Genomic DNA, 13,533 nt, shown 5'->3' with positions numbered 1-13,533 from the left:
ATCGTAAATAATGGAGTAAAGTGCATTTTGCATAATAATTACAGTGTAAATATTTAAAAACAGGAGCGGACTCCACTCCTCTTAGGTGTTCCATGGGAGTCACGGATGAAAAATTAGAAGGAAAACCAGGAAATCTAGGAAAGATGTGCCCCAACAGCCTGGCAGATACAGATACCTTCTATAGATATATCCCCAGGGCTCCGCTCCTGTTGCCACGGCGAGGCGTCACCAAGTGGCTAAAACAGGGGGAACGTGGAGCGTGTGGCGTGAGTGATGGAGCGCGTCACATCGACAGCGTCAGAGTCGGCAGGCAACTGGTAACTGGCAGTCAGATGGGATGATGACGATGGCATGATGGTCGTATCGGATGGGATGCCAATGGGAATGGGAGAATGGCTGACATTACACTTGTCAACGGGTGTAATTGCGTTTACGATAACTCCACCGCCATCTCATGCTGCTCCTTGTTAGTGGAGCCAATGATGACGACTACGACTACGACTACGGGTGTGATGAAGTGCTTCTACCCGTGGCAGTGGCTATGGCTGTGTCAAATGCCATTGACTTGAAGCACAATACACAATAATTGCCAAGTGACGGCAGTTTAGAAGGGGCTGGCGGCGCATCTATAACGAGTACTCCAGCACTACAGCACTCCAACACTCCCTCCTGCAGTGCCCCCCATTAACAATCCACCAAGTCGAGACCTCTCTGGCTCTCTGCCACGCTGGAAGCCCAAATCACTCCCATTTATCAGGCCAGAAGCAAGACACAACGTTGGAAGGAGACGGCTAATTGCAGTTCATGCGAAAAACATCGTTAATCAACTCATTGACAGTTTGTTATTTGTTAAACAAAGCTAATGACTAGTGGCATAAATGGTGTGGAAACTGCACCAACGCCACGACACCGCCATGGCCAAAAGGATATGGCCAAAGACAGCCATCGCAGGAGTTGGGTTGACACGACAGCTCACGGGCACTAGCCTCCCAGTGCCTCCTCCCGTCTTTATACACCACCAAATACACCAACAATAAAATGACGAGGTGGAACGTTGTGAGTTGCTGCGGACACCGCAACTCTACAGTTATACCCGATACTAAGTCAGTATGGCTCTCCTGCGGCAGACGCCGCTAATATTGAACCACACGACAAAGAGTGCGTGCGAGAGAGACAGAAAATCAGTCTGAGCGTGACGTCGGGCGCTGCGTAGCCACTGCAAATTGATTTGTTCCTATTGGCTATAAAAATGATCTGATCTGATCCAGATTCAGCAATCTGATAGATATGGTCATTATCTATGATTCTGCGTTTTTAGTTTTCTCGAATGTGCAATATTGTGGATGCAACAGATTTTCGTCCTTTGTGGGGGCGGAATGGGGTGGGGCGAAATTCTGAGATATACGTTTTATAGTGAGATCTAACAGAAGTGCGGATACCAAATTTGGTTACTCTAGCCTTAATAGTCTCTGAGATTTGTGGATGCCCCAGATTTTCGTCCTTTGCGGGGGCGGAAGGGGGGGTGGCGAAATTTGGACACGAAACGGTCAAGGTCCGATATCACAGGAGTGTGGATACCAAATTTGGTTGCTCTGGCTCTTATAGGTTCTGAGATCCTTGAACTCATATTTTGCAATTGACAAAACCGACCATGAAACCTGTGTGTTAGAGAGAGACAGAGCGAGAAAGAATGAAATTGTTTTCTTGATTCTGGCTATAATCATCATACGATCTGATTCAGATTTTGCACTGTAGAAGATATGGTCATCCTTACCGATTCTGCGTTTTTTGTTTTATCGTATCTTTAAAAATGTGGATGCCACAGATTTTCGTCCTTTGTGGGGGCGGAAGTGGGCGGGGCGAAGTTTTGAAATATTTTTGTAGCAGTGACATATCACAGAAGTCTGGATCCAAAACATCGTTGCTCTAGCTCTTATAGTCTTTGAGCACTAGGCGCTGAAGAGGACGGACGGACGGACGGACGGACGGACGGACGGACGGACGGACGGACGGACGGACGGACGGACGGACGGACGGACAGACAGACAGGGCTCAATCGACTCGGCTATTGATGCTGATCAAGAATATATATATTTTATGGGGTCGGAAACGATTCCTTCTGGACGTTACACACATCCACTTTTACCAAAAATCTAATATACCCCAATACTCATTTTGAGTATCGGGTATAACAAGCCAGAGGTAAAATTAATTGTTCTGGGGCGTCCCCGGGATGGCTTGGGGCCAAGTGGCTCGGCGTGGAGCCCAACCATGTGGGCGAGGTCAATAGCCCGATCACGCTTTACCCTTGAGAGAGAGAGAGGTGAGGAGTGGCATCGCCTACTGGCGTTCACAGAAAAATCCAAAAGTTCTCTTAAATTTCAACAGTTTTTCCCGATCATGGGAGGCCGTACGTGTGTGGCCTGTCGTTGGTATTGGCCCCGAAACTCCGAAATCCTCAGTCGTAGGCAGTTCATCGTAAGATTCAGATCTCTAGAAAAAAAAACTACAAAAATTATAAAAAGTACATTTTATTTCTTGTCCAAATTTTCCTGTGAAAATTCTTTTGGTTTTTTAATTTGCTTTTGAAGGAAAGAAGTTCGTTTTAAAATTTTAAAAATGAATTTTTGTTCGGTTCCATACGAAGCGGATTTTGGCATGAATGAGGCCAATAAGGTACGGTTGCCACCACGCGAGTTGCCACCGCGCGTTGCAAGTGTCGAGAGTGTAGCAGTGCTGACCGTCTCCTTCCATCTCCGTTGCAGATGATGAACATGTCCGCTCAAATGGGCATGCAACAGAATGGCCCCCAGGGCCAAGGCCAAGGACAGGGACAGGGCTGTATGCCACCCGGTGGCATGCCCATGTCGATGGCGCAGATGAACATGAACCAGCCTCAGCTGCAGATGCCGCCGATGACCACCGGCCAGATGTCCTATCCGATGCAGGGCAGCGGCATGCAGTCCCTGCCCCTGGGTATGATGCCGGCGGGCAACGGCATGACGCCGCTGGGCACCATGTCCTCGAACCTGCCCATTGGTGCGGTGACACCGCTGAACAGCATGACCATGCTGCCAATGATGGGCAATTCGATGGGTTCGATCGATGCCCCAGGCGTGAACGCGGTCATATCGGATCTCCAGCCCATGTCCGGCATGCAGCAGATGGGTGGCATGCCCCAGATGGGTGGCATGCCCCAGATGCCGGCAATGCAGCAGTTCACCCAAATGCCGCAGATGCAGCACCAGGGACGTCTCACTGGCGGCGGCGGCGGTGGTAGCCCTGGCAACTGGGGCTGCAGCCACGGCAACGGCCAGGCGATGAGCAACAATATCTGGCAGTACGGCGGTAGTCCCTCCCAGCAGCAGCACCAGCAGCAGCAGCACCAGCAGCAGCAGCACCACCAGCAGCAGCATCAGATGCAACAGCAACAGCAGCAGCAGCAGCAGGCCCACCAGAACCAGCAGCGGATGAGGTCGCACTACGAAATGATGAACAACAACTACCGGGATGTGCGCAATGGCCTAAAGTGAGTCCCCCCATTTCCCATTCCCCATTTCCCCATTTCCCCATGAATCTAAATATTTTCTTCGACATTTCTTTAACACATTTTCCACAGCTCGCCTGCCATGCTTTCGCTTCGTGACAACAAGGGCAATTCATTCAATTCGAGTGAGTTTTAACCGGTGACATCTTGGCCTTCTTTAGTTATCCCTTCCTCCTTCCCCGTTTTTTTTTCAGCCAAAAATCTGAATAAGGTCTGGCGTTGATGATACTTTGATTTGCTATCCAATCATTCAGCTCAATCGTTTTCGTTATATTTTCGATTGATTGGATCATCTTAGATGCAACCTGTCTTGTACAGTCCCCTCCGCAAGCATTAACAACAACAACATTAAACAACAACAACAACAGCAAGGACAGCAAACACAACAAGTACAACAACAAGAACCACAAAACACATACCAATGGATCCAGCACACGCACGTATCTAAAACAACAATGCATTGGAATAAATGGTTTATATGTCTTGATCAAAGCAAGATTCATCATCACAACCGCAGGCTGTTTTCCATTCCATTCGGGGCTTTCCTTTGACGACTTTAAACGCATTGATTTATGGCATTCAGACATCAAAATTGTCAACAGAAAACGCCGAGGGAGGGGGGGGGGGGGGGGGGGGGGGGGGGTGAAACGAAACGCAAAAGACGATAAAAAATTTATGCTGACCGCATGATGAACGCATAAAAAATGTTGCCAACTTATGGCCCAAAATGCAATAGACCGGCCAGGCCCCCCTGCCTTATCCCCCCTTCCCCCTGCTGGCTGTATAAATAATGGCTTTATCGAGCCACTGGCATCAGTTGGTTGTGGATTTCCTTTCCCAGCACCCAGCACCCCATTTTCGTTTTCGTTTCATTTCACTGTTGGACAGAGACTCCCTTTGATGTGGCAAGACTGTACTTCTGTGAAAGGGCTTAATCTAATTGTATTTTCGATTAATACTTGGAATTTTCTGTCTACAAAGAATTGTATTTCTGTGATTGCTGGGCTTTCGAATGTATCATATTACCGAGCTGCCTTCCCCCGCCGTTCAGGAGGCAGTCCTTGCTCTCCGGATGCGCCCACAAAATTTGTTTTGGTCTGCAGCAAGCGAAAACATTTTACATTTTTGCATCATTAAAATTAAAAGATGCAAAAATAGACGTACACCCCAAGTCACAAAAACAGACCGACAGACGGGCAGATAGACAGACAGTTGAATGGACGTTGAATGCTCGCCGAATGGACATTGGGAAAAGTTTTGCAGCAAGAAGCAGGACGGCTGAAGACCGAAGCGCACAGGACAATGAGGCAGTTGGGGGAGGACGAGAAGTTGTCCGGGAAAGTTTTATGTGTGCTGCGGAGGGGGGCGGGGGGCAACAGCAATGCACAAAATTGTATTCATGACGGAAGCAATACTCAAAATTTCGTCTATTAATATCTTGGCAAAGGGATGAGTACGAGGACGAGGAGGAGGACTCCAAACCAACTGTCATGGTCCCTGGCCGGGTCCAACTTCCAGGGACCATGTCGGAGGAGCGAGCACCCAGCCCCAGCCCCAGCATCTGTCCAACTGTCAGTCCAACTGTCTGTTGGTCTAGCTGACACACACACACACACACACACACACACACACACAGTGTGTATTCTAGTGAGTGCGGTCGTGTTTTTAAATCGTTCCGTATAATTCAGTGGAAAACGTCGGAAGTTAGCCTGGAAAAGAGGCAAAGAGTTGTTAGCGCGAGCCATAGTAGTGCTGCGTTACTTACCTGCGCGGATCGCAAGTCCGCAAGCAGAGAAGCGGCCACCTGGCCAATAGTACTGGCCGAAATCCCAGTGGGACGCCGTCGAGCCCTAGGCCGAAGGGGGGGGGAAGGAACAGCAGGTAAGTGCCTGTTTTCCTATTCTTCTTCGCTGTGATTCTTGGCGCCACTTGTTGGTTGCTGGCTTCTTTTTGTTTTTGGGCAAAATTGGCCAAGCACACCGCAAGTGGTGTTGGATAACGACGGAAGAACAGCTGACTAAAGGCACGGAGCTAAGTGCGGGAAAACGACAGCGTCTGGCCAATAGAGGGCGCGGCCACAGCAACCGGAGTTGCCAGATCAACGGCCAGATCGGAGATGAGCGATCAGCGGGAACAAGCTGCGGCTTGCAGCACTCCACTGACAAGCTCATTCGCCTGGGATGAGGAGAATCCCTTTCGCCGGAAAAATGCTCTGGCGCGATCGCCAAACCAGCTGGCGGAAGCAGTGGAGGAGCGCTCAAGATCCTCTCCTCCAACGCTGCAGCGCCCCCAAGAGGAGCAAGCAGACCAGAAGGAGAGGGCCATGGCGCATTTGGCGAGCTTGGGCCAAAAGGCCAGAGAGTTGAGGAAGCTGATGGTGCTCCCAAAGAGGTCCATCACGAACCCAATGAGGGATCTGGTGGATGAGATCGAATATCTGCAGCGAGAGTTGGAATCGTGCTGGCAGGCGATCTCTGCGGAGCAGGCTGTAGCCAAGGTTACACAGCCGGCAGTGACGGAGAGGGCGGGAAAGAGGGCACGGCCAGAGCCCAGGAACACCACCCACCCGTCCCCGTCCCCGTCCCCAAGGCCGAAGAAGCCAAAACATGGACCCAAAAAGTCAAAAAAAACGGAGAAGAAGCCGCAGGAAGGCCAAATGAGGGACGCCGTAGCTCGCAAGGGACCGGAGGACGCCCCAAAGGATCGAGATGTGGGGTGGGTAAAGGTCGTAGCTAGGCAAAGGCCAAAGCCAAAGCAGCAGCAACGACCAAGACCGCCACGCAGCGATGCAATAGTCATCGCCGCCACCAGCACTGTCTCATATGCAGACATTCTAAGGAAGGTCAAGACAGAGCCAAGTCTTAAAAAGCTAGGGCAATCGGTGCAAGGGGTGCGACGCACGGCAAAAGGAGAGCTGTTGCTGATGCTGGAAAAATCGGCGGACCCGAGAACCCACGAGATGCAGGCAGCAGTCAAGGAAGCGCTAGGAAGCACGGTTGAAGTAAGGAGTCTTACCGAAACTGTCATCTTGGAGGTAAGGGACATAGACGAAGTGTCCACCCAAGAGGAAGTCCTAGCGGAACTCAAAGCGCAGGCAGGGGTGGAAATCTGCGAGGCCGCAGCCATCTCCATCAGACCAGCCTATAGGAGCACGCAGACCCTGACTCTGAAAGTTCCACCGGCTATAGCAAAGCCCCTCCTGGAGAAAGGAAGAATTCGCCTGGGGTGGGGGTATTGCAGAATACGACCCAAGTCAACTCCCCGAAGATGCTACAAGTGCATGGAATTTGTCCACATCGCGCCTAATTGTAAGAGCAGCCAAGACTTCACGAAGTGCTGCTACAATTGCGCAGGAGCCGACCACCAGGCCAAAGATTGCAAAGACGAACCAAGTTGCATTCTTTGCAAGCGCCACCGGGTGAAGGACCCGAAGCACCAAACGACGAGTTCGAGGTGCCCGCAGTACCAAAAGGCGATGCAGCAAATGAAGGATAGATGAAAATCATCCAACTAAACCTCAACCACTGCGAGATGGCACAGCAGCTGCTGGACCAGACCATAAGGGAGCACCGTATTGATGTAGCAGTCATAAGCGAGCAATACCGGAATCGCAACTCGGGAGAGTGGATTGCTGACTCGAGCAAGAAGGCAGCGATATGGAGCTGTGCGAGTCCCACACAGCAACTACTGCAAACATACGTCGGAGACGGATTCGCCAGAGCCCGGATAAATGGAGTGCACATATATAGCTGCTACCTGCCCCCGAGCCTCAGCCTACAGCAGGCGACGCAGGCACTGGAAAGGATTGCTGAAGATGCGCGGGAGAAACACCCTACGCTCATAGCCGGCGATTTCAACGCTTGGGCGACGGAGTGGGGATGCCCGAGAACGAACCCAAGGGGACAGGCGCTCTTAGAATGCTTTGCGACGTTGGATGCCGTACTGCTGAACACAGGCACACAGCAGACGTTCGGCAGAGCTGGAACGGGGTCTATAATAGACCTTACGTTCGTGAGCAGCAGCCTCAGCCGCAGGACAACGTGGGAAGTTAGTGGCTTATACACCGGGAGTGACCACCAAGCCCTCATATGTGAAATCCAGGAAACGGGCGCACCTAACCCGTTCATTGGTAAGCAGATCGGTTATAAGACCGAAACGCTAGAGCCGGATATAGTCCGGGCCATGTTTGAGGACTACGAGACCAACGGTACGGCTGACGAGAGAGCACGCCAACTGGCTATACATACGCTGGAAGCATGTGATGCCTCCATGCTAAGGAAAAGAAGAAGCCTGAACAACCGCAGGCCAACGTATTGGTGGAACGCTGCAATAGGTAGCGCCAGGCAGGAGTGCCAGCGGAAAAGACGACTATACCAGCGTTCGAGAGGTTCCCCGGAATTCGAGAGGCTCCAAGGAGAATATAAGGAAAGCAGACGCTGCTTGAAAAGGCAGATCAAGGATGCCAAGCGCAAATGCTTCGAAAAGCTCTGCGATGACGCAGATGCGAACCCTTGGGGCTACGCATACAGGCTGGTAATGAAGAGACTGCGAGTGTTCAGTCCCCCGCCGCCAATGTGTGCAGATCTGCTGGTTAACATAGTAGAAACCCTATTTCCAGAGAAAGTGGCAGCCCAGAGGGTGATGGATAGAATACCGCCACCTGAAATAGAAGCCACCACGGGAGCAGAAGTCCTCGAAGCTCTACAACGGATCAAGAACGGCAAAGCACCAGGACCTGATGGGGTCCCAAATGCCGGTCTCCGCACGGCTATTGAGACCTATCCACAAATGTACGTGGATTTATTCAATGCGTGCATGTCCGAAGGGACCTTCCCCAGACCATGGAAGCGACAGCGGCTAGTCCTCTTACCCAAGGGGAACAAGCCGACCGAGGAGCCATCATCCTATAGACCACTCTGCATGCTCGACACAGTGGGTAAGATCCTCGAGCGCATAATCCACACCAGGCTGGAGAAGGCAGTAACGCGTCAGCTCTCACCGAGACAGCACGGGTTTCGCAAAGGCAGGTCCACGGTGGACGCAATCGGCGAGGTATGTGAGATAGCAAAGCGAGCTATCGATGGCACCCGATGGATGTACGGGACCAAAGAGTATTGCATAGTGGCAACACTCGATGTCCAAAATGCATTCAACTCTGCCAATTGGGATCACATACTAGAAGAATTGAGAAACTTTCAAATACCGCCGTATCTGCAGAATATCATCGCGGACTACCTAAGAGACCGAGTGCTCATATATGAGACGGATAAAGGGACACGTGAGCACCAAATCACTGGAGGAGTTCCCCAAGGATCGGTCCTCGGCCCGCTGCTGTGGAACATCATGTATGATGGAATCCTCAAGATGGATATGCCAATGGGCGCTACGGTGATAGGCTTTGCCGACGACATAGCAATAGTCGTAGTGGCAAAACAGAAAGAAGCGGCGGAAGAAATCTGCAACGACGCGGTAGAGAGAGCCAGAACATGGCTATCAGGGAGGGATCTCTCATTAGCCACCCACAAAACGGAGGCGGTGCTCATAAGCAGCAGGAAAGTAGTGGAGACGGCCACGATCCGAGTAGGAGACTGCACTATTAGCTCCAGTCCAAGCCTGAAGTACCTGGGGGTCATGATTGACCACAGACTCAGCTTCAAGCATCACATGGCGTATGCAAGCAGCAAGGCAGGAAAGACGGCAGTGGCCCTATCCCGCATCATGGCCAACACCGGAGGCCCGAAACAGCCAAGGCGAAAGCTACTAGCGAGCGTAGTTGGCTCAACGCTAATGTACGCTGCACCAATATGGGTTGATGCAATGAAGCATAAAACATATGCCCGAGAATGCAACGCAGTCCAGAGGCTGTGTGCCCTGAGGGTGTGTTGCGCATTCAGAACGGTATCCCAAGACGCCGCACTTGTGGTCGCAGGAATGATTCCCATCCATCTGCTGGCAAGAGAAGCCGCAGGAATCAGGGCACAGCGAACCCTGGGGACTACGGACCAGGACACCAGAGGTGCCTTAAGGCAGCGCACAATCCTGCAATGGCAAGATTCGTGGGATAACAGCAGCAAAGGGCGATGGACCCATAGGCTAATCCCAGACCTGAAGAGTTGGCTGAACCGTAGCCATGGACAAGGGGAGTATCACCTGACACAACTGCTGACAGGACACGGTTGCTTTAAAGCCTACCTGCATAGGTTTAAACACGAGGACGACCCCTTCTGCGTGGTCTGCGCAGGGGTCATCGAAGACGCAGAGCACTGCTTCTTCGAATGTCCAAGATTTCGGCAAGAACGAGAGGATCTAAGCAACAAGCTTGGAAGAATGCCAGCGGTGTCAAACCTGGCAGAATGCCTGCTGGAGTCGGAAGGAAACTGGGCCTCGATTAGATTCATGGCCGTAACTATGGCTACCAAACTGCGTCGCGAAGAAAGAGCACGCAATGCAAGGAGATAAAGGATAAAGGAGATTATTAAGAGAAGAGCCCTACGGGCATCTCCCCCCGGCGAAGTAATATCTCGCGACAGTACCGCCGGGATCCGGGATAGGTGTGGTTGGTTTTAGAGCGGTTAGAGTCCCTCACTTCGGCTTCGGCTGAGTCGGCATGAAGCTTTCCTGTAGTCACACAACAACAAAAAAAAAAAAAAAAAAAAAAAAAAAAAACACACACACACACCCGTGTGGTGAGCGGGCAGTAGAATACCACCACAGCATGTCACAGCTTGTCGTATGAGGCGACTAAGAAGACACGGGGATGTTCTGCTCCCTCTAAAGAGCACTAAAGCAACTCGTAACCGCCGGCACAAGCCAGGTATCCCCCGGATAGGTCAAACACACTTGTGAAACACCTAGCTAATACGAGAAGGCGACTAAGACGGAGACCAGTAAAGTCTTAGGATAGGAACTGGACCCCCCTTTTTTTGGATTGATGACCCCAGGGCTGACGGAAGCCAGCATTCTAGCACTTTAGTACGCGGAATGAAACCCCGCCGAAATGGCTGCTAGGTTAATACTGCTTCTGCCCCCGTCCCGTGAAAAATTGGCAAATCTCTAAGCACGCTCCTTGTTCCGTAGCCATTAAATTGGACGTACAGGAGCTCAGGGCAGCACAGCGCTGCGCGATCTAGGACGAGAGATCACGCAGCTAGTGGAGATGCTCGAGGATGGCAAGAGGCGATCCATACACCAACCCATGCGGGACTCGATCGAGAGCATAAGGGTGCTGTATGAGCTGGTTGCTATCCAGCTGCACGACGAAGGAGCTAAGGCGGTGATCAGGACCCACCAGTCCTCTCAGACGTCACCGATTTTCAGACCTCTCCCGGAGCCTAAGAGGAAACAGGCTGCAGGTGCACCAACACCCCGGACAAAGAGGACCAAGGCAGCGGTCGAGGTCCAGACCACACCAGGAGTAGCAGTTGAAAAGAACGCCCACGCTGAAAGGGAGAGAAAGGAGCCGGAGGAGACCCCATTTCTGACGGTGACCAACCGGCGCAGAAGGAAGAGGCCGCAAAAGCCGATTGGAGCGCTCGCGGACAAGACGCGACCAGACGCCATCGTCATTGCCACCAAAGGTGAAAAGACCTATGCAGAGATACTGCGCAAGGTTAGGACGGACGAAACCCTGCGTGGACTCGGTGATGCGGTCGCCAGGATCAGGAGGACCCAAAAAGGAGAGCTACTTCTACAGCTCAACAAGTCGGGAGAGGAGACGGAGATGTTTAAAAGCCTGGTAGCCAATACGCTGAAGGAGCACGCAGAAGTCCGTAGCCTGTCGCACCGGGTGACCGTAGAGTGCAAGGACCTGGACGAAATAACCACCACGGAGGATATATGCGAGGCTCTGAGAAGCCAGGTGGAATTGGCGGAGCTGTCTGCGGATGACATCCAGCTGAGAAAGGCATACGGCGGAACCCAGACGGCCACAATCAGGCTGCCAGCGGAGAGCGCTCAAAAGGCTCTGAAAATAGGAGTCCTAAAAGTAGGCTGGGTAAGATGCAGACTGCGTGAGCGAATCAGCGTCACCAAATGCTTCAGATGTCTCGAGTTTGGGCATATGGCACGACAGTGCAGTAGCAAAGTAGATAGGTCCAAGCTGTGTAGAAGATGTGGAAAGGAGAACCACCTGGCAAAGGACTGTAGCCTGGAACCACAGTGCATGCTCTGCAAGGGAACGAGCGCAGACTGGAAGCACGTGGCCGCCCACGCCCTGACTAAAAGATCAGCATGAGGTGTACTCAGCTGAACTTAAACCATTGCGAAGCTGCTCAGTCTCTCCTGAGACAAGCAGTCAGGGAGAGGAAGACCGAAGTCGTGCTCATCTGCGAGCCATTCAGGGCGGAAGACGGAAGACGCGCGCGGAAGAGCCCCCGTAGTAATAGCGGGAGACTTTAATGCGTGGTCCGTAGAGTGGGTCAGTAAGGAAACCAACGGCAGAGGCACGTGTCTGCTCGAGGAATTTGCGTCCTTGGACGTAGTACTCGCAAACGATGGCAGGAAGCTAACCTACTTCAAGGCGGGTCGAGGGTCCATTATCGACCTAACCTTCATGAGCGTCTCACTCCATAGGGGAGCTACGTGGAGAGTAAGCGAGGAGTTTACGTTCAGCGACCACCAGGCGATCCACTTCGAATGCGGAGCAGCAACGAAAAGACAGCTAGCCAAAATTACCGGACCTAAATGGAAGGGCGACCACCTGGATGTGGAAACCTTCACGGAATATCTGCGCAACGCCAGCTGGAGCCCTGCGCGAGAAACGGCAGAGGGCCTGGCTCAGAAACTGGCGAAGCTCATGGAGGAGGTATGTGATGTGGCAATGCCAAGAAGGAAGCCTTGCAAAAGAGGAGCGCCCTGCTTCTGGTGGAATGCGGAGGTTAACCAGCTAAGGAAAGCCTGCCTACGAGCAAGACGGTGCTACCAGAGAGCACGAGGTCGGCCTGAGTTCGAAACCAGGGGAGAGGAACTCCGATCAGCGAAAAGAGCCCTTAAACGTGCCATAAAGAAGAGCAAGTCAGCCTGCTTCAGGCAGATATGCGAGGAGGCGGACGTCAACCCTTGGGGACGGCATATAAGGTCGTCACCAAGAGGATAAGGAGCCAGTCAACACCGGAAGTGACCTGCCCGATCCTGCTTCGTAGCATCGTGGAGGCCCTATTCCCACAGCACCCGTATAGGGAGGAAAGCGTCTCGAGCCAAGACTCCGAGCTGTGGCAACAGATTTCTGTTGAGGAGGTGATAGCGGCTACCAGGAGAATTGGGGATAAAAAGGCACCAGGACCGGACGGTATCCCAAACAAGGCATTGAAGCTTGGAGCAACCGCCAGACCAGAAGTATTTGTTGACACGTTCAACAAATGCCTACGGGAAGGAGTGTTTCCAGAGCAGTGGAAAGTGCAGCGGCTAATACTTCTACCCAAAGGAAATAAGTCCCCGGAGGAACCATCAGGATACCGCCCAATATGTTTGCTGGATACGGTCGGCAAAACCCTGGAGAGAATCGTCTACAACCGACTGCAAGTTGTGATCCAGGAGAAGGAGGCCTTATCGGAGTCCCAGTACGGATTCCGGAAGGCCAAATCAACGGTCGACGCCATCAAGGCAGTCACCGACATTGCATCCAGAGCGATCGAGGGAATAAGATGGAGATTTGGCACAAAGGAGTACTGCGCGGTGGTGACCCTGGATATCCGTAACGCGTTTAACTCAGCGAACTGGTCTCGGATAAACGAGGCGCTCGGGAGAATTGGAGTTCCCACCTACCTGCTTCGGATAATAGCCAGCTACCTGTCGGGTAGGGTACTGAGGTACGAGACGGAGGAGGGACCAAAGCTCTACAGGGTGACAGCCGGAGTTCCACAGGGATCAGTCTTAGGACCTCTACTGTGGAACATAATGTAAGACGACGTCCTGAGACTCCAGCTCCCGCAGGGATGCACGCTTGTCGGTTTCGCTGACGATCTCGCCCTGGTCGTGGTAGCCAAAGA

The 13,533-nt window shown here is 52.2% G+C and overlaps 1 protein-coding gene across 1 annotated transcript; it reads left to right on the top strand.

Moving 5' to 3' along the window:
• Positions 1-2,462: 2,462 nt before the first annotated feature.
• LOC117192055 (G-box-binding factor-like) lies at positions 2,463-4,058 on the top strand. Its single transcript, XM_033396771.1, has 4 exons — positions 2,463-2,676; positions 2,766-3,529; positions 3,620-3,672; positions 3,742-4,058. Exons 1-4 carry the CDS (start codon positions 2,620-2,622, stop codon positions 3,768-3,770), a joined length of 903 nt encoding a protein of 300 aa, XP_033252662.1. The 5' UTR covers positions 2,463-2,619; the 3' UTR covers positions 3,771-4,058.
• The last annotated feature ends 9,475 nt before the right edge of the window (positions 4,059-13,533 follow it).

Source organism: Drosophila miranda, assembly GCF_003369915.1.
Source record: "Drosophila miranda strain MSH22 chromosome Y unlocalized genomic scaffold, D.miranda_PacBio2.1 Contig_Y1_pilon, whole genome shotgun sequence".
Classification (NCBI taxonomy): Eukaryota; Metazoa; Arthropoda; class Insecta; order Diptera; family Drosophilidae; genus Drosophila; species Drosophila miranda.
The sequence above is the reverse complement of the archived record's forward strand: the minus strand, read 5'-3'. Positions and strand labels throughout refer to the sequence as shown.

Coding starts and splice junctions, on each gene's coding strand:
- LOC117192055 (XM_033396771.1), top strand. CDS start 2,620: ATGAATTTTTGTTCGGTTCCATACGAAGCGGATTTTGGCATGAATGAG. Junction 3,530..3,619: donor GATGTGCGCAATGGCCTAAA/GTGAGTCCCCCC, acceptor CATTTTCCACAG/CTCGCCTGCCATGCTTTCGC. Junction 3,673..3,741: donor GGGCAATTCATTCAATTCGA/GTGAGTTTTAAC, acceptor TTTTTTTTTCAG/CCAAAAATCTGAATAAGGTC.